Source organism: Pavona decussata, unplaced genomic scaffold, assembly GCF_977016875.1.
Source record: "Pavona decussata unplaced genomic scaffold, jaPavDecu1.1 SCAFFOLD_234, whole genome shotgun sequence".
Lineage (NCBI taxonomy): Eukaryota > Metazoa > Cnidaria > Anthozoa > Scleractinia > Agariciidae > Pavona > Pavona decussata.
This window is the reverse complement of record NW_028145639.1, coordinates 2,433,581-2,452,500: the sequence shown is the minus strand read 5'-3', so window position 1 is coordinate 2,452,500 and position 18,920 is coordinate 2,433,581. Positions and strand designations below refer to the sequence as shown.

At 39.9% G+C, this 18,920-nt stretch overlaps 1 protein-coding gene across 2 annotated transcripts in view; it reads left to right on the top strand.

Annotated features, from left to right (window-relative positions):
• LOC146458135 (VPS35 endosomal protein-sorting factor-like) overlaps positions 1-18,920 on the top strand; it is a 41,512-nt gene that overhangs the window by 11,191 nt on the left and 11,401 nt on the right. For both annotated transcript variants that reach the window (XM_085091280.1, XM_085091282.1), the window contains exons 8-22: positions 1,940-1,999; positions 2,788-2,872; positions 4,531-4,608; positions 5,150-5,246; positions 5,669-5,716; positions 5,895-5,988; positions 14,475-14,552; positions 14,663-14,708; positions 14,856-14,932; positions 15,620-15,666; positions 16,020-16,076; positions 17,127-17,181; positions 17,784-17,864; positions 18,271-18,306; positions 18,816-18,869. In XM_085091280.1, coding sequence (XP_084947406.1) covers positions 1,940-1,999; positions 2,788-2,872; positions 4,531-4,608; positions 5,150-5,246; positions 5,669-5,716; positions 5,895-5,988; positions 14,475-14,552; positions 14,663-14,708; positions 14,856-14,932; positions 15,620-15,666; positions 16,020-16,076; positions 17,127-17,181; positions 17,784-17,864; positions 18,271-18,306; positions 18,816-18,869 — 993 coding nt within the window. The remainder of the gene's footprint in view (positions 1-1,939; positions 2,000-2,787; positions 2,873-4,530; positions 4,609-5,149; positions 5,247-5,668; positions 5,717-5,894; positions 5,989-14,474; positions 14,553-14,662; positions 14,709-14,855; positions 14,933-15,619; positions 15,667-16,019; positions 16,077-17,126; positions 17,182-17,783; positions 17,865-18,270; positions 18,307-18,815; positions 18,870-18,920) is intronic.

Sequence of the window (18,920 nt, the reverse complement as noted above, 5' to 3'; positions counted from 1 at the left end):
TACAGTGCGACGCGCCTTACTGTGGCCACCTAACAAAGTTTTTTTACAAGTTAGCCAATCAGGAAACGCGAATTTGATTAACGGTCACGCCTCCTTGCAAAGTCAAACAGGCAAGTGACTCAACAACGAATTATTGAAACATGTCATTTTGTATTTTATGGCTAACTTGTAAAAAGAAAGTTTGTTGGGTGGCCACGGTAAGGCGTGTGGCACTGTAATAGTAGCAAAATGTTACAATAATTAATTGTTAATAGTATCTTATATTTTTTTTCACAATAAACCAGTATTGTATTGTATTGTATTATTTAGTCTGCTCACTCCGACCTGTAACCTTGCACAGAATTGTTAAACATAAACACTTCACCAAAATTATGCACAGAAGCCATATCATGCTATGGGTCAACATGTAGTGGACTAGCATCACATCCAGAGGAAGTAGTAGTTGGTTTAAGTTACAGAAACTCTGGCTGCATTGGCCATCAGCCCTAACAGTGATCAGCAGCAAATTTCTCCTTGTAATATCAATGCTTATTAAAACCTTGAGTTCATGAGAATTAAGGATATGATCACCTATGGTGAATTTTCCTGACACTTTAATAACTTCTTCTCAGTACATTTATAAGAAAAGTCTGAGAACAAGGTAGGAGAATTTGTTCTTTGATTTAGGGGTTAAAGGGTTAAGCAGTAGAATGTTTGTACAATGTATTGATAATTGTCATGACTTCATAACAATAAAAGCAAAGATAAACTATAAAGAAAAATTAGTCAGTTGATGCAAATTTGGGCTGCTGGATGAAAGAAAACATCAAAGTGTTATTGTATTCAGTATTTTTTAGTGTAATGCATTACTATACACTTAATGTATGGTCCCGAGGGAAACAGTTAGTTTTGTTTTCCCAAGAGTCCTGATGTTTCCCGAGACGAAGTTGAGGGAAACATCAGAACTCGAGGGAAAACAAAACTAACTAGTTTCCCGAGGGACCATACATTATTAAAGTGCTTTGTTATATATTTAGCCTTTCCTTTCAACAATCACAGCAAAACAAACGAACAAACAACTGAGAGGGCAACAACTGCAGAATTGTATCCCGGTCGGGATACATTTGTATTTGATCAGGGGTATGTGACCAAGAATCAACCAATCACCGTGCTTGTTTTGTTGAGTGATAGTCTAGGTATATAACAACACTAGTTATTTGTAATTATATTTTAATTTCTTAGAGGAGCCCTCTGTAAATCACTCCTGTGACATTGGTATCCTCATTGGTATCCTCATTAAACATTAATAATTTTTCACGTCACAGGTCTTGACTTGACACTTAACACAAGATTTAATATTTAATAAGTGCATGACTCTCAAGTTAAGTGACTTGACACAATCTGAGCATGAAACTGTGAGCTTGTGACATGAGTGTTCAGGTGACCAGCCTGTACTTTAAAGAATTGTTGAATGCATTTAAACATTCACAAATTCTTTAAAATGCAGTCTGGTTGCAGCAAATTAAACGTAACTCATGTTCTGTTTCTCTAGTTACAGGATGTCTGGGCATTATAGAAATTTGTATTAAATGCATGTAGGATAACTAAATATGCTACATCTTTATCTAACAATAAGTGCAAACATTGACTCCCAAGTTAAGTGACTTGACACAATGTGAGCCGTAACTGTGAGCTTGTAGCATGAGTGATCACTTGACAGGTGTTGAGCCTGTACTTTAAAGAATTGTTGAATGCTTTTAAACATTCACAAATTCTTTAAAATGCAGTCTGGCTGCAGCAAATTAAATGTTACACATACTCTATTAAAAAGTTTCCCTAGTTAGAGGAAGTCTGGGCATTATAGAAATTTTTATTTAATGCACAGTATAACCAATGCTGTCTTTATCTAACATTCTCAGTGCACAGCTCACTTTATGGTATTCATCTATTTTGTTTACAGGCCTTGATAACAGCTTGGGAGTCAGATCAGAGAGTAAAAGCTCTTAAGATTGCTATACAGGTCTGTGTTGGCAAAACTAATTACAAAACAAATGATTAAATAAATACAGCAACTCTCAGATTTATTGAAGGGGAAGTATCACAGGGATTTTGCCCTTTTTTGGCAAAAATAGTGCAACAATACCTCCACTTATTTAAAAAAAAAATAATTTGGCAATCATGTTGAGAGAAAAAAATGAACTGAATTCATGAAAGGAACAACTTTTGATCTGTTCTAGCACATTTTAGAAACGGAATTGTGAGAACTAACTTTTTTCAAGGTGCAATCCATTCTGACTTAGTCCATTCCTGGCCAGAGAGACTACAGCTACCACCGGGGGTGGTAATGTACAGTTCCAGAAAAAAATCCATACCCACCGCCCCATGGAAGGTCATCGGAAATTCCTAGGGGAAGGGGGGACTTACAAGCCAAAATTTTATAAGCAAAGTGTGAAGCTAACCTGGAATTTCCTGGGGAGAGGTGTTGGGCAGGGGACAAAACAACAACAACAACAAAAACTTCTGGGGGGGGAGTATGGATATTTTTCTGGAACAGCACAGTTTATGAAAAAACTGGACCATTATTTTGTTGATCAAAAAATGTGTTTGGTATTTTGAAATGACATCAAATCTCTGTGACACTTCTGCTTTAAATTCTGGCGACAAATTAAGTGACTTAAACATTTCGTCTCAGTTATAACGTGGGACCTAAGGTTTGGGAACAGCTATGGATAACTCGACAACATTTTCTCACTTGAACAAATGACCTGGGATTGTGTTACATACATTTTTTATTGTTACAACTTGCAGTGTGCAAAGGTTCTTGCTGATGTGTCTGTCATTCAGTTCTACCCCAGCAAGTTTGTTCTTGTTACAGACATACTGGATACATTTGGTAAGTTTGGGTTGCAGATTTTTTTTTTGCCAACTCAATAAATTATTTTAGTATATACCACACAAGTGAATAGTACTTTTTGCGCGCGCTGATTGGCTAGCTCGGAGGTGATTAGCCAAGTACTATTCACCTCCGAGCAGCCGAAGAGAAACAAGATGGCTTCCCATTTCACCACGGCTACTTAAGGATAAATTATTTCGATAAATGAGGCGGCCGTTAAAAAAAAATACATAAATGGCAACAAAGTTTGGTTTGACGGCATTAAATGGTAAGTTATTTAATCTTTTCGACCTCATATTCTAAGACGACAAAGGAATCGAAATACAGTCCCTTGTTTACGAAAACTGCCGAGCACTAAAATTACAATGAAAACAATGAAACATCGTATATTTTTTAGCATGGTTTCAAAAACAAGAGGAGTTTCACAGAAAAATTGAAGAAATGACACTGTAGGAACTAAACAAGTGTTTCCAAAAGTTTTATTTGTCTGCAAGAAAGCGAGACGGAACTTTCTACAATAAGAATCGCTTACCGCGTGGCGCGCAAGATTTTAAAATTTCATACCATTTGCCGGTATATTGTCAGAAATAATATAATTTTTTGGTCCGCTAGTTATTCAGCTTGTGTGGTATATACTAAAACAATTATTCCCCTCAGTGTTGGTGAAAGTGATGGATATTTACCTCACCGCTTCGTGGCTCGGTAAACATCCATCACTATTCACCTCCACTTCAGTGAATAATTATTAAGTAGTATGGAGTGATATTTGAACAAAAGTAAAATTATTGCTGGGATAACTGTAAGAGGCCTACATACTTGAGTATTGTAGCCAAGGTGACTTTTGACACTGTTTCATAACTACCCTGTATTTGACTGTAAATAATGAGGATGATGATGATGATGATGATGATGATGAGTGTCTAAATGTAAAGACCTGGAGGTAGATGTTGCAAGGATGCCGAGCAAGGCTTAATGATGACAATGATGATGATGATGATGAATGTCTAACCATAAAGACCTGGGGGAGATGTTGCAAGGATGCGGAACATGAAAACCACTACAGTGGTAATCAGAGCCCAAGGCCTAATGATGACAATGATGACGATAATGATGAATGTCTAAACATAAAGACCTGGGGGTAGATGTTGCAAGGATGCGGAGCATGGAAACCACTACAGTGGTAATCGGAGCTCAAGGCTTAATGATGACAATGATGATGATGATGATGAATGTCTAAACATAAAGACCTGGAGGTAGATGTTGCAAGGATACGGAGCATGGAAACCACTAACAGTTGTAATCAGAGCCTGAGGCGTAATGATGACAATGATGATGATGATGATGATGATGAACGTCTTAACAGAAAGACCTGGGGGTAGATGTTGCAATGAGGCAGAGCATGAGAACCACTACAATGGTAATCTGAGCCCAAGGCTTGATGGAAAGGGGGAGGATTTAAAGCTTCATTAACTCCTAAAGACAACTTTGCTTGGGAATGCTTGTATATTGTGCGAAGTACTATCCATCAATACTAGCCAGGCCCCTTAGGTTTATGGATTACAATTACCCAGACATTTCTGACAAGGATAGGAAAGTCAATGAGAGTCAGATCATAGTGATTTTCCCAGTCTTAACATTACCTCTCCTTTTTGTTGCAGGAAAGCTTGTGTATGAAAGAATATTCCGCAAATCCAGCACCTTTTCACCAGGCAGTAATATTCCCACCATGCTTCCAGGTAAAACAAAATGTTAACAAAGTAGTCTGTAATATATTTTAAGTTCTCACCTTTCATTCAAGCAATACATCACATTGTAGTTGCTACTGAATAGCAGCCTTTTTGAAAAATGTGGCAGCTTTCAGTTTGTCAACTTATCTTCAGAGATGAGATTTCCAGTACAATTCAGATGATATTAGAGAGATTTAGAATTGCATTTATGGCAAACGGAAATCATGAGATTCACATTTATGTTTTCTTGAAAAACTGTCAGTATTTCCTGGATGAGAATAGTGCAAAAATAATTCTGGCCTTTGATGCTAGCTCAAAACTACTTGTCATGAGCAATTTTACTGAGAAATGGAAAACAGCGAGTGGCAAATGAAGGATGAACATGGTCACATGGTCATTTCTGCCGTTTGCTGTTTGCCGTAAATGTAAATTATTATTCTAAATCTCTCAATTGAGATGATACTTTTAAGTATCACAAATTAAAATTTGTGACCGCTGTTGCTAACGTCATATTATGTAATTGTTTTAATCCGACATATTTTTTTGGCAGAAAACTTTACACCAGACCAGGTCCCAGACTCAGCCAAGGAAACCTGCAGAAACTGGTTTTACAAGATTGCTTCAGTGCGTGAACTTGTTCCTCGATTGTATCCAATGCAAACTCGAGCTAGCTGGTTGTAAATAGATCTTTCTTCTGGTACCCTGAGGAGCATTGATGGTGCAGTGGTGAGAGCACTCGCCTCTCACCAATGTGGCCCGGGTTCAATTCCCAGACTCGGTGTTGTGTGGGTTGAGTTTGTTGTTGGGTCTCGTCCTTGCTCTGAGAGGTTTCTGAGAGGTATTCCGGTTTTTCCCCTCTCCTCAAAAACCACCATTTCTATTATTCAATCTGGAGAGAGTCTCCAATTAGTGCTCTGCACTACATACATTGCAGGGCACTTAAATAAATAAAGTGAGTTCATTCCTTTTTTATTTTAATTTTTTTGGAAACAAAAATTGTACGCTGTGTCATTTGATGACGTATCAATTTTACCATTTTACGTTATGAATTAACCTTGATTTATTAAAGCTATGTGGAGACAGCAATCCTGAAAAGCTACAATTTCCTTACCACTGGGTCAGTATAAAGTCTGTTATCAGTAATGCACCACATTTAGAGAGAAAGAATATATATTTCATATGGTTTCCTAACAATGTTTTATCCTCTGTTGTTGGTAAGTGTAGAAATAATTATTAATATTTTGCTTGCGACTGGAAAAAATTAACAGGCAGTTATTTTTTGGGTTGTTCTTCAGAGAGTTTTCACAAGCACTTGTTCGGCTCACTAAGATGATCCGAGGGATGGGTGACCCTCTTGTGGCTGTGTACGCAAGAACTTATATCTGTAGGGTGAGTAAAGATAATGGATGCCAACACTGAGGTTTAAAGTGGCACTGTCACTGAGATTTCTCTGTGTTTGGTCAAAACCACTCAAATTGTTTGACAAGGTACCTTTTAGCTAACATCAAATTGCTCTTAGTTCAGGAAGAAAAAATATTATAAGTATTTTCTCCTGATCAGTTTTTTAGCGAGTTGCAATCCATTTCAATCTTGGTCATACAAATATGTTTTTTCACCATTCAAAGTAACATCACAAACAGCTGACACTGCCCCTTTAAGCAAAGCCGATAAAGTTGGATCATAGCTTTGCATGGTCTTTCTGAATTGATTTTATTCAGTTGAGATTTCAGTTTCATATTTTTTATTTATGTAATATTTCAATAGTTTACTACAAAAGAAAATAACAATACATCACAAAAGTAACATAAAGACAACATTAAATTACACTAGTAATAGTTTTCACTAGAGCTGCCCCCGCTTTTGAAGATCTGTTTAACACCTGTATATGGTTTTTACTGGATATAAATACTGTGCATACGAATTTTAAAAAAGAAACGTTTGAATATTTATTGAAGTTAACATCCATGTAACTGGTTAGCATATTTATCTGTAAATTTGACATTGAAATCTATTACAGTCATACAGTTTTGTTTTGTGAAACAGCAACGTATTGTATGTATAATTACCTGCAATATATTATCCATAAATCAGTTGATATAAAGGCTGGTTTCCATATGATCGCAGACGATCGCAGTCGTTAAAATCTTTGCGGCTGCGATAATAAACACATTCATAACGTAGACCGTTCCTACAATCGAACACACGAGCGTTGAATCGTGGGAGAGAACTTGAAACTTTGGCTTCCATATGATCGCACAATCGCAATTGATCGCAGATGATCGCAGACGATCGCAAGAGATAGAACATGGTTCCACCTTCTGCGATCGTCTGCGAAACGCTGCTCGAAGATTTGAACTCGTGGTTTGAAAGGCTGCTAAAGATCCAGAAGATGGCGAAACGTGACTTCGTGGTTGCAAGACCTTGACACGGCTGCTAGAAGATGGCAAAACGCGAACTCGTGGTTGAAATGCTGCTAAATGATGGCGAAATGCGAACTCGTGGTTGCAAGACCTTGAAACACTGCTAGAAAGAACTCGAAATGCTGCTAGAGGACGACGAAACGCAAACAGTTGCTTGCAAGACCCGGGGGGGGTACTTCCTTATAAGAGGCTAATGGGGATGTGCCGCTGGATGGGGTCGCATTTTCACGACTGGATTGACTAAAATGGGGTTGCATTTTCAATAGAGTGACTAGAATGGGGTCGCACATTTTAGGATTTTTGGGGTAAGAAAATTCTATTAAGTAGGGATTCAAAATGGTCTCGGTTAAAAAGTTCAGAAATTGTTGTTTATTAAATGTAACAATCGCCTAGCATTACATTCCGTTCTTGAAACCACAACTTAAATATTAACCAGTTACACAATAGCACAAAACCACCGGTCCAGAACAAAGTCCACCGAAACATCCGTGCTACGGCATTTATTTTTCAACTGGATTGTTATCGTCCATCGAAGATAATACAACGTGGATCTTCTTTTGCATTAGCGAGCGTTTGATCTCTTTTGCTTGGGACTTGTTTACTTTGAATGTGACATTTACAGGAACATTTATACCGCCTCCAATACGCCAGCGACCTTTGAGATCATCATACGGCTCTCCGGTGACCACGCTATCAGGTAAGACATATGGAAATAGAATAAATCCCTAGTTTTATTGGCTATTCCGCGGAAGAGTATCAAACTACCGTAAGATCATTTAAAACTTACCACGAAATTTCAGATGTTAAAGGCCAGAGCACTGAAACGACCTCTCTTTGAAGATGTCCAAGTTGACCTCGCTTGGAGTCAACAACCTTGAATGCACGCCCATAATCCCCGATCTTCTTGACAGCAGTAAATATATCGCCTGTTTCTACTTTAAACATGCACTCTTGATAACCTTTGACGAGACATCTGATCAAAACCTTGAAGTCAATCTCACTGGAATAAGACTGAGAATAATCTGCCATGGCCATTGTTACCGCCAGCTTACAGACAAAAATCTCACCGAGAATAACACGTGCTATTTTACTACCCATCTCTCCGCGGGTAGGGTGTGTTGCTCTGTCTCTGTTTGACAAGGGCAGTTTAATTGTGTAAAGTGTACGTACAATAATACAGTTCTTTGTGCATGTGGTCGGTCTACGTTTTTTTATCTTCTATTCAAACCCAGTGCTTGTTATCTAGCTGAAAATTTGCGACGATAGGGGGGGGGGGGGGGGGGGTACTCCGGATTTCAAGTGACGGGGATGATCGAATTAAATGAAACAAGACAACCGACTCTCCGTTTCTCTTATTTAGCAGTGCAACTGATCATTTTCCGTATAGTTATACCAGGTATACCACTTTTGGAATTTGACCTAATTGATCGGGGGTAAAATGCGAGATATCAATTAAATGAATTGAAGCGTTGTTTACATCCCGGGACACTTTGCAGTTTAGTTTAATTGTATATTAACCGGTTTTATGAAACAGATGCAATGTAATGCGTTAAATATTAAAACAGCCGCAAACAAGTTTGGTTGTACTTTATTTGTAGAACTACGCGGCGGGGATAGGAAGGCACTACCACGAATCTTCAGATTGTTTTGAATACCCAAAATAATCCCTACTTAAATCAAGCCACTCCAAAAAATACTTGCCAAATTTTCCTACAGAAAAAAATCCCGGAATCGAAAATTTCAAACCCAAATAAATCCTTCGATCATCCCCATCACTTGAAATCCAGAGTACCTCCCCCCTCCCCCCTCCCCCTGGGACTCTGTTCACATTTATTAAGTGATTGTCTGGAATTGAAGAAATGGTAACTGAGGACCAATATAAGCATTGATTTTACCTTATGCATTTTTTAAGTAGCAATTTTGGGATTTAACCATTTCAGTTGTTTTGATTATTCGTGTTTATGTTATTCTAAATACGTGTTTATTGCCTTAGTATATCCTGGAAATATGGGGGTCGACAAGCGGGGAGTTCTGAGAGGAAAATGCAGTGAGTGTGAGTGCGAGGAGTTTGAAAGTGTCAACAGCATCGTTTGTGAGTACTGTGGCCACCCACCAGTCAAACATGAGAAGCATAGTGATATTCTCTCACCACCGGCTAAGAAAAGAGTTGTGACGGTTTCCAATGATGTAACACAGCCACTCTGCGACTCAACGCAAGTAACCTTCGATCCCACAACACCAGCTCCTGATTTATCACCGGCGGTCATCCCCTCTTCTGGTTTGTTAGAGCGAGGCTGCGATTCAGCACACACAGTTTCCGATTCTCTGGTACCAGCTGGCTTGTCAGAGGAGGTCTCCGATTCATCTCCTTCATCTTCCGATCCTGTAGTACCCACTGCTGATTCCACAGCTGCAGTATCTGATTCTTTAACCATAGTAAGTGTCAATCCACAAGCCTCGTCAGAGTATCCCTTGGCAGCGAAAAACGTGATGTCGTTTCTGAAGAACGTTGCAAAAGAGGAAGGAGACTTGTCACCCCCGGTCTCAAGATACCAATTGTCAATCACAGAAGAAGGAAAACTTAAGGTTACTTGTAAAGTGTGTAAAAAAGATGTCTTGGTCGGCGACACAAAGCACTCTCGTGTACAGAATTTGAAGAAGCATTTGGACAGCCGTGAGCACCAACTGCAGATTGCGATCCTGGAGAATGAACAGGATTACCCAATTTCCATTACAGCGTGTTTCCGGGAAATCGATCAAGCTTTTCCACGCGTGTTCCTCTTGACACACAAAGGAGCCTTTTGCCGTGTCTGCAGCAATACCACTATTTCATTGAGTGGTCAACGAAATCCTTTCGGAAATGCCAAGCAGCATGTGGAAAGCAAAGCACACACAACAAAGATGCATGGGAGTTCCATAGTTAACAGCAAGGATATTTCTTCCTATTTCCAAGCACCTCCGCAGAAGAAGTGACAAGAACCCAACGTTCAAGCCTCGTCTAAGCCGTCGTTATGCCATGGGTTCCATTATGAGGACTACGCTTTAACGATAAAGGGAGAAAACATTAAGACCAAACCAAAGTTGTTGCTAAATGATACTAAACCTGGAACCGACGAGGGACAACAGTCGTGGTATCCAGAGCCGTTCTACTGTTTTGTGAAGAATGACGATTCAAGTGGTTTGTCATGGGAAATTAAGGGAACTTTTCGCAGTTCACAGTGCAAACGTGTTTCGTGTAAGTTTATCAGTGCTGATGGAATATGTTCCAGCTGTGCCAACATTCCAAACTTGCCATCGTTTCGAAAGCGCCTTCTTTTAAGGATTCAGAAAACAACAGATACTGGTGAACGAGACCTAAGTTGCGTTAGAAATGAATATCTCACGAGTGAAGAAATCGCTGGGAAAGTAACACAACAAAGAGCAAAACTGGACAGTTTAGAGTCAAAACTGTTTTTCGAAACCTCCAGGAATTTGCGACTCAAAATGCGCCTGAGAAATCTTAAAGAAAAACTTGAAGAGTATGCTAAACGTGGGTCCATGAAAGCTATTTGTCACAATCTTGAAAAAGCCTCCGAACAGGGGCTATTTAATGACAAAACAGTTCTCAGGGATTTCTTGACTACCATCTCAAAGAACCTGCATGTGAAAAAGCAGGGGAAACGTTACAAGGCCTCCACAAAGCTTTTCTTTGAAGTTGTTCTTATCTGGGGTGGTCCCAGATTGGCTACATTTGTTGCATCAAATCTGTTTGGTCCTGAGATACACTCACTTTATAGGTGGCGCAATCGTGACCGCACTACATTGGAAGGTGGAATAAATCACGCCGACATGTCAAAGATTGCAGTTATCTATAGTGAGTCAATTGCCAAACAGTTTAAGAACAAAAGCAGTTTAGTTCCAGTTTTGGCTGCAGAAGACGAAACTGCAGTTATCAGCAAAGTTATTTACAGTCAGGAAAAGGACGAGCTGTTGGGGTTCTGTGGTATCAAAGGTCCAAACCATCAATGTCTTGACCACTTCACAGTCAAAGTTGGAGACGGCGAGGAAGGCTATAACAACATTTTCAGTGCCTTCAGAAACAACGTAATTGGCAATTATGCTCGAGCAATCATTCTCAACCCCTTACTACCAAATCTTCCACGCCTACCTATTCTAATTATGCCAACTTGCAACCGTTTTGATACAGAGTTTGTCCATCGGCAGTGGCAAGAAATTGAACGATTGTTTGAGGATAAACTGGAAGCAACTTTGGGTCCTCTGATTGGCCACAGTTCCGATGGAGATTCGCGTCGTCGGAAAATTATGCTTCAGCTAATGAGATCGAGGGAAGGATTACGATTTCAGCCAATTCCGCAAGACTTAGGCTTTGTTCTGAGTTGCCGCAAGGAGATAAAGGGTGACAGTTATGTTGTTAGAGATTTAGGAGACCAGGACTATATCCACAACCACAAAAAACTGTTAAATCCCTTGGATCACAGCTCAAGGGTTTTAATGATGGGGAAGAATATAGTGCATATGAATCACCTACAGCTTGTGTATGACACCTTTTCGCACACTGAGCATGGATTGGGGCTGGATGATATCAATCGTAGGGATAGACAAAACTGGCGTTCAGTCCAAAAATTAACGCTTCTTCGCGTGCAGAATTGTTTGCAGAGGCTGATTAACGGTGACGAGGATGGTCGGCGCCCTGATCCTTCACTGATCGGAACACTTACTTACCTGAAGGTCATTTGGAACTATGTTGAGATTTTCTGCAGCAAAGTGAGAACTCTTTATCAAAGAATTGTCTCAGCCGCACTTGTTGTACATTTCTTGGGCATTTGGAACAATTTTGTTCTGAGGGATCCCAGACTGTCACTTAAGAAGAATTTCATAAGTAGAGAGACATACCAAGACACCATCATTTCATGCCATTTTGCTGTTATGTTGATAAGCTACATGGGTGACAACTTTGCCGATGTCGACTGTCGCCTTGATCTCACAGGGTCTGATAACGTAGAATCGTTCTGGAGTGACAACGGACAGTGGGTGGGAAACCACCACAATTACCACTATGGTGAATTGCAATCAAACGTTTCCCACATGATCCGTTTGGAACAGATCAAGACTGACCCTGACGCACCTGACTTCGCAAAGCCACATCCTAAACAAGAATGTATTTGGAATTCACAGTATCCTTCAGAAGAGTTTGCAGCGTCTTTGACAGATTACCCTGCACACGGAGCGCAAGTAAATGCTTGGAAAGAGGGTATACATTTGGCCCGAAAACTGGCAGTGGAAGTAGGAATGGGTCCAGAGAACAACAGAGTTGGGAACGAAGGAGACGATGACGGGGATGATGGGGGTGGTGGATGTTGTCCAGATAGTGTTGACGACAATGGCGATTCTTGGTTCTATAAACCATTCAAGTATGCCGGGAACTGGATGCTCAGTGTAGATGACGAAGAGGTGAATGGTGAAGATGAGACGAATCTTATTGCAACTGATGAAACTGACATTGGAACTCCTGAAACAAGGCTTTCAGAAGATGCAAGGTTATTATGTGAAGATCCTGCTTTAGGGCAAATGTCTACATTTAACGAGAATTTGCCAAATGCAGACTTAAACGCAGAGGGAGTGTCCAAATCACCAATCAGTAGCTGTGTGGCCGTTCCTGGACGAAATCAAACGATTTATAAGTCAACACTGGTCGCACAACTTAATCAGGATCCCAGCCTTTCTCATGATAGATTAACAAGAGTCCGTCAGAGGCAAGAGTACCAGACTGTTGAGGAAACAGCACCAACCAACGCGTCAATGGTTTCTTTGTTTGACGATTATGCAGTGCTGGACAGATCGAAATCTGGATATCTTGTTGGAAATCTCGTTCGTTTAAGTCACAAAGGAACTCGTGGAAGCCAGGATTATAAGAGACCAGTTAGTTACAGCGATGATCGGGGAAAAGATATAACTGCTTTTCTTCAAATATATCCCAAGTTAGACGTCCCACAACTCAAATTTTCTCTGCAGTCCACTCTTCAAAGTGTCCCTTTCAGAGACATAATGTGCCACGTTAACCTGAGGGCAACTGAGGACGAGATAGATACCCTGGAGCTGTCTGCTGATGAACACTCTGCGTTGTTGGTTGCAGTTGGTCGACTACTTTCAAGTTCACGCCGAACGAGACGTCGGCCGGCAACTTGGACTGCCACATCAGTAGAAGACGTCGATGCAGTTAACAGGACAGTAGTTCGTCCAACTGAACAAGAAGGGGAAAGTGAACTAAGGCGTTCAAACAGAGTACGAACTGTCCTTTGGTATGACGAGGGATAAAATGTAATGCCTTATATTTGCTGGCTGCACAGCTCACTGAACTTTTTTGCTAGTTTTTCTAACGCAGCTAAGAAGTTACTGTAAATAATTGTTTGTAAAACTAGATTGGACAATAGGTTTCTTCCCTTTATCCTTTTCTAAACTTCCTTCAATAAGTTGCATAAAATTTTGGACGATTGTTTTGACAGTAATATTTAAACAGTTGTACAATTGCTGATAAAACGGGATTGCCCATATTTGTTCATTTCATGCATTGGGATTAGGAATCTTCTCATCCATAATTTGTTATAATCAAATTGCTTTTATCCATATTTAAAACTCTATTATGACGTTCCCGTTTGAAGAAGAATGTTTTCATTTTCAACTATTTATGACGGTACGTTTGTAAATATTCACGGTTAGCAAACGTACCAGAATGCCTGTACTGTAGGTGGAAAGTAAAGTGTTCTTTATTCAATTTAAAAAAATTGTCAATTCATTTTAGGATGACCTATTAAAAGGACTGAAAAAGTAGATGCATAAAATTAATAGAAAGTGACTTAGTTGGGGTCGCGAAAATTACATTTTTCTAAAAGTGACTAAGATGGGGTCTATAACTGGCCACAAAATAGACTATAATGGGGCAGGGGCTCTGAGAGGCCAGCGGCACATACCCAGCAAAACTGAACATAAGTACCCCCCCCGGGTTGCAAGACCGTCAAACGCTGCTCGAAGACCTCGTGGTTGCAGAATGACGGCTACCCGACAGCACCTTGCGCGCTTGCTGAAATATTACCCGAGACGACAGTGCGCGCCTAGTTTGATCAAATCGAGATTTTTTTCGCATACTAACAAATTTACTTACAGTACTTACTTTCTTACATTTTGAAATTCCTTATATGTATACACGCGGGGAATCCTAGGGTGCCTCCTCAAAGGTAAAATGTGGGCAGTGACCAAATGAGCTTAGGCTTTCGAGTTGGTCACTGCCACGTGCAGCTAACTGGCGTATAACGTGCAACTAACTAAGTAGCACAAAACAAAAGACAAGAAAATTAAGAGTGCATAAAATCATACTACAATTTATTTTTTTTTTGGCAGTAGAAACAAATATGAGCAAAGTGTGGGATGATAACATGATAAGTGTGTTTCATTTGTTAGGTTGGCATCCTTGTAGCACCTGATGTGCGAGACCATTTGATTGAGAACTTTTTCAGGTTTATAGTCAGCTATAAACAGGTAATGAAACCTTGCACCTTATCGCAACTTTTTCATTGATGTTAACTGTCAGCCTCAAGATTTCACATTGCTAAGAACAGGTAAATTTCTCGCCTCTTCTGTTGTTTCAGCTTCAAAGTGACACAGTACAGAATATCCTTGCTGAGCAGCGGCTTGGTGAGTCCTTTTGTGATCATAGCACCTTCATATGTCGCAGAAGACTCGTAGCTAATTTTGACATGTGCATTGAAGCTTTTTATCCGCAATTTTCATTGCTGAAACTCAGAATAGTTGGTATGCTAATGAACATGTTTTGAAATTTAGAGATGCCACAGTATCTTCAATTGTATCCTCCTGCATTGGACTGGATCCTACAGTGTATCGCACAGAAAAGCCCAGAGGTGAGCTATCAATTTTAACTTAGTTAGCCTGCATGCAGACGTCTTCTGTTTCCTTTCCTTCATGCATGAAGTAAAGAAAGAGGAGGTGTCTGCCTGTAGGCTTTTTTTTCCTTACTTCAGTATATTAAATTTCCCTGTAAATTAGTATAATTTTAGAGCGGTTTTCAATTGAGTGTTGAAAGTAATTTCGCGTTTGCTTTGATTTTGCTTAACTACGCTCTGTGATTGGTTAACAAAACTCGCGCCACTTTCTCAACCAATGGGAATCCAAACCAAAACCAATCGTGTTTTCTCCGCACGCGTTTTCCCGCGCTTGGCACCAGTTACATGTATTTGCTTTGAATTGTGATTGGCTCGTTGTGTTGTTTGCATATGTTGCGATTGGCCAGAGTATCGTACATGTCTGGTTCTTCTAATGAAATAAGCATGACTTTCAACCCTGGTGAAAAATCAGCATAAGTGGTGGTTTGGCCTTGGTATCCAAATTTCTCTGAATTCGTTTTTTGATTCTTGTGTCAGAAACATAGTTTCATATTTACTTTGTTTCTGTCACAAGAACCAGTCTGTGTGTATGCCAAATTAGAGCGAATTCTGAGAAATTTGGATTCCAAGGATAAATCATCACTTACATTGTTTTTGCACCATTTATAGGCCTCTCAACTTAATTATGCTATTTTCTTTTCATAGTCCACACTTACAGATATCTTGAATCGCTGTAAGCAAGAATGTAACAGGTAAGTATCAAAGCTATGATTGCCAACTTGCTTCAGTTAAGCCACCGTTACACGTTGAACCTTTTAGCTGAAACTTATGTCCAACGGCAGCGAAACAAGTTTCAGCAGCCTTTGCACCGTGTAACATGGTTGGTTTTGTGAAACTGTTTTGAACTTCCGTTGCGAGACAAGTTTCACGAAAAGTAGAACCGCTTTCTACTTCTGCAACGGCTCGCAACGGTCGCAGTGGTTTCACCGTGTAACACCACCTCGTGAAACTGGTCTCGTTGGCTGTTGCACACGAGTTTCAGCTAAAAGTTTCAACGTGTAACGGCGGCTTTACAGTTCTGAGATTTCTGTTTGTTTTTCCTCAGTGCATTGTTGCTCAACTCCATTATCACAGCATTCAAGCCTGAATATATTGCGGAGAGGTAAGTGAGTGACCGGCTTATTAGACTCTGTGTATAGACTATTTGTATCGGCACTAGAACTAAACCACATTCAGTGGAAGACTTTTAATAATCTAAATTGAAGCTGAAACGTAAGGTAAAAAAAAGGTAAAGCCTTCACGAGCCTAGTGTCCCACTGCTGCCAGAACTTCCCCCGTTTCTGTAGCGTGAAGTGGCTAGGAGTATTGCTTTTTCCCCTTCCGCAATACTTAGACAACTGTCCTTGACAGTTTGCCAGTCCTGTATGAGGAGAGACAACATGGGAGTAAAGTGTTGTGCCCGCCCAAGAACACAATATAATGAGCCTGGCTAGACCTCGAAGCCGCACCATTTGACTCAGGGCGCGTTTTTTTATCCACAATTCTGGAATAAGAATGGTTGGTACGGAATGCTAGGAATAATTCGGATTGTCTGCATAAAAAAAAACCTGTCGGTCCTGGCCGAGTAAACATTGCGTAACAAATATGGCGGCCGACGAAGAGGCTGCCATTAAAGCCGTTATCGCAGCAATTTTTCTTGTACTTTTGGTACAATGGAATTATAAGCAATGTTTCATTTTGTCCAAAAGTGTAACCTGATTTTTTTCCCTTTTAGAGACCTGACGTATTTGAATCTGCATCGCTCATCTCGCCGACCGCCATCTTGGATTTTCATTCGCAACATTCTGTTCATTCTGCCCCTGGGAGCAGAATGGATTGAATGGCATTCTGTCTATTCCGGAATAGGAATGCGGAATAGAAAAACGCGCGCATTTTACATTCTGTCCATTCTCGTTCCAGAATTGTGAATAAAAAAACGCTCCCTTAGTGTTTTATGCACTGACCATTAGGCCACTGCACCTTAAATTGCATTGCGAGGGCAATGCATTGAGCGTATTGGTGTGGGGAAACATTATTAGCCTGGATTTATATACAGCATGCTCAGACCACTGCCAAAAGAAATTATAGCAGTGTAGTTTCCTTTTGAAATCCATTGCATACAGCAGGCTAAAGTAAGTTAAAACTTTATTCAATAGTTTGTGTGCTTTCTCAGGGCCTTGCAATTCACTGAACTGATCAGAAACTGTGAGGAGGCAGGATTTCCGAAGGTACATGTCAGAAATGCTTTTTCTGCAAAGTGCAATATAACAGTTTTGCTGTAATACACGTTTGAGATTGAACTAAAGCAACAAATGACCAGTCCCAAGTGAGTAACCAGCCAAATGTTCAAGTGTATTGGCCAAGTCCAGCCTTCATCATTAGTGTACTGTATTTTGTGCAAAAGTACACAACACTGTGCCAAGCGCAAAGGTGGGAGGGAAAATTGAGGAAATTGAGCATGTGGTGATAATTAGTGGATATTGCTGACACTGCTTAGCGACCGCAGGCTTTTCCATTGCGAGGCACAGGCAATTATAACTATTATTATTAAAGGCTAAGGATGAGTGAGGCACGATAGTTTAAGGTACATGTGGGCATAGTTTTTTCCCGTCGTTACACAGGCTTTGAGAATTAAAAAACATGACACTTTTTTGCAAAAAAATTACAGTATCTGTGAATTTGCTGTTGTTACAACCTTTTTACACATGCTTTCTACACACGTGATACTGAAGTGATTCCCTGGATGTTATTGTTACTAACATACATTGCAGTGAGGCTCAATGTGGTTATAACTGCCATTTTGTGACGATTTTCTTTTGTTTATCTTTAGCATCACCTGTACAGATCCCTAGGACTGAACTTAAGTCTTTGTGATCCTCCTGAAGCACAAAGGCTTCAGATTTTGAGTGAGGTAACTAAACTGTTTCATTCATTTATGTGAAAAAAGGTTGTAGTTTAGTTTGGTTTGAAGAGCTGTGCATCATGCCAGGCAGCCATTAAAGGGCGATTCAGAAAACACCTGTTAAACTCTTCTAAAATGTCTGCTTTCAATTTAACAGTTGGCGGAAATATATTATCAGTAGTCTGTTATTTTTGTAAGGGATAGTAGTGCTCGCGAAACATGTGAAAGCGCGTGAACATCGCGAGACATGTGTCACGTCTCCTTGAAGACGATTCTTGTGCTCGATCGCTTGTTTCACTCGCCCAATTAATGCCGAGAGAAAATGAGAGTGTAGGAAAAAATATTTCAAAACCATAGTATATATAGTTCAATCAGCCTATTTATAGTTTCTTAACAAAGATTTTATTTTCTTAAGGTTTGGAAAGTGGTGATGAAAATGAAAATTCCGGTGGTAAGTTTAAGTATAACGCAGAATCACAGTTACCCTCTGTATACATCTGTTGAATTCAACTGTGGGAGGGTGGGGTGGGAGCAAGGGAAGTGATGGGGAGTATAGAAATGTTCTTTGTACTTTTGGTATCCGGAAAACGAACGTGTCCCAGAAATGTTGTCATCTGTGATACAGTGAGGTAACATAAAGTTGGGGATTCATCGCGTGACATCAGGACCAATTCAATAAAATTAAACAGTTTTGTCTCTACATGTTACAAGGAGGGTGCTTGTTTTTTCAATCGCATATAAAAACAAATTCAATAAATATTGTAACATGTTTATTTTAAATGTTCATAAACCTGGGTTTTGGTGTGTTTCACGCGTTTGTAAAAACAAGTGCCCAGGCTATAAACTACAAGTTTAAAAGTTTTATCAAATTGAGTCCAAATTTTTTGTCATCTGCGGTGCTGGTTTGGAAGGTAAAGTGTTATGTTCATTTGGTAAGAGCTTTCCTTGAAACCCTTTCAGGACTACATCAGCTGCGCTGAAGCCTGGATAGAATACGTCTGTAAGCACTTCACGGTATGTGTACTGCTAATTTATGTTTTTGCCATTGTACGGCTAAAAATCCTT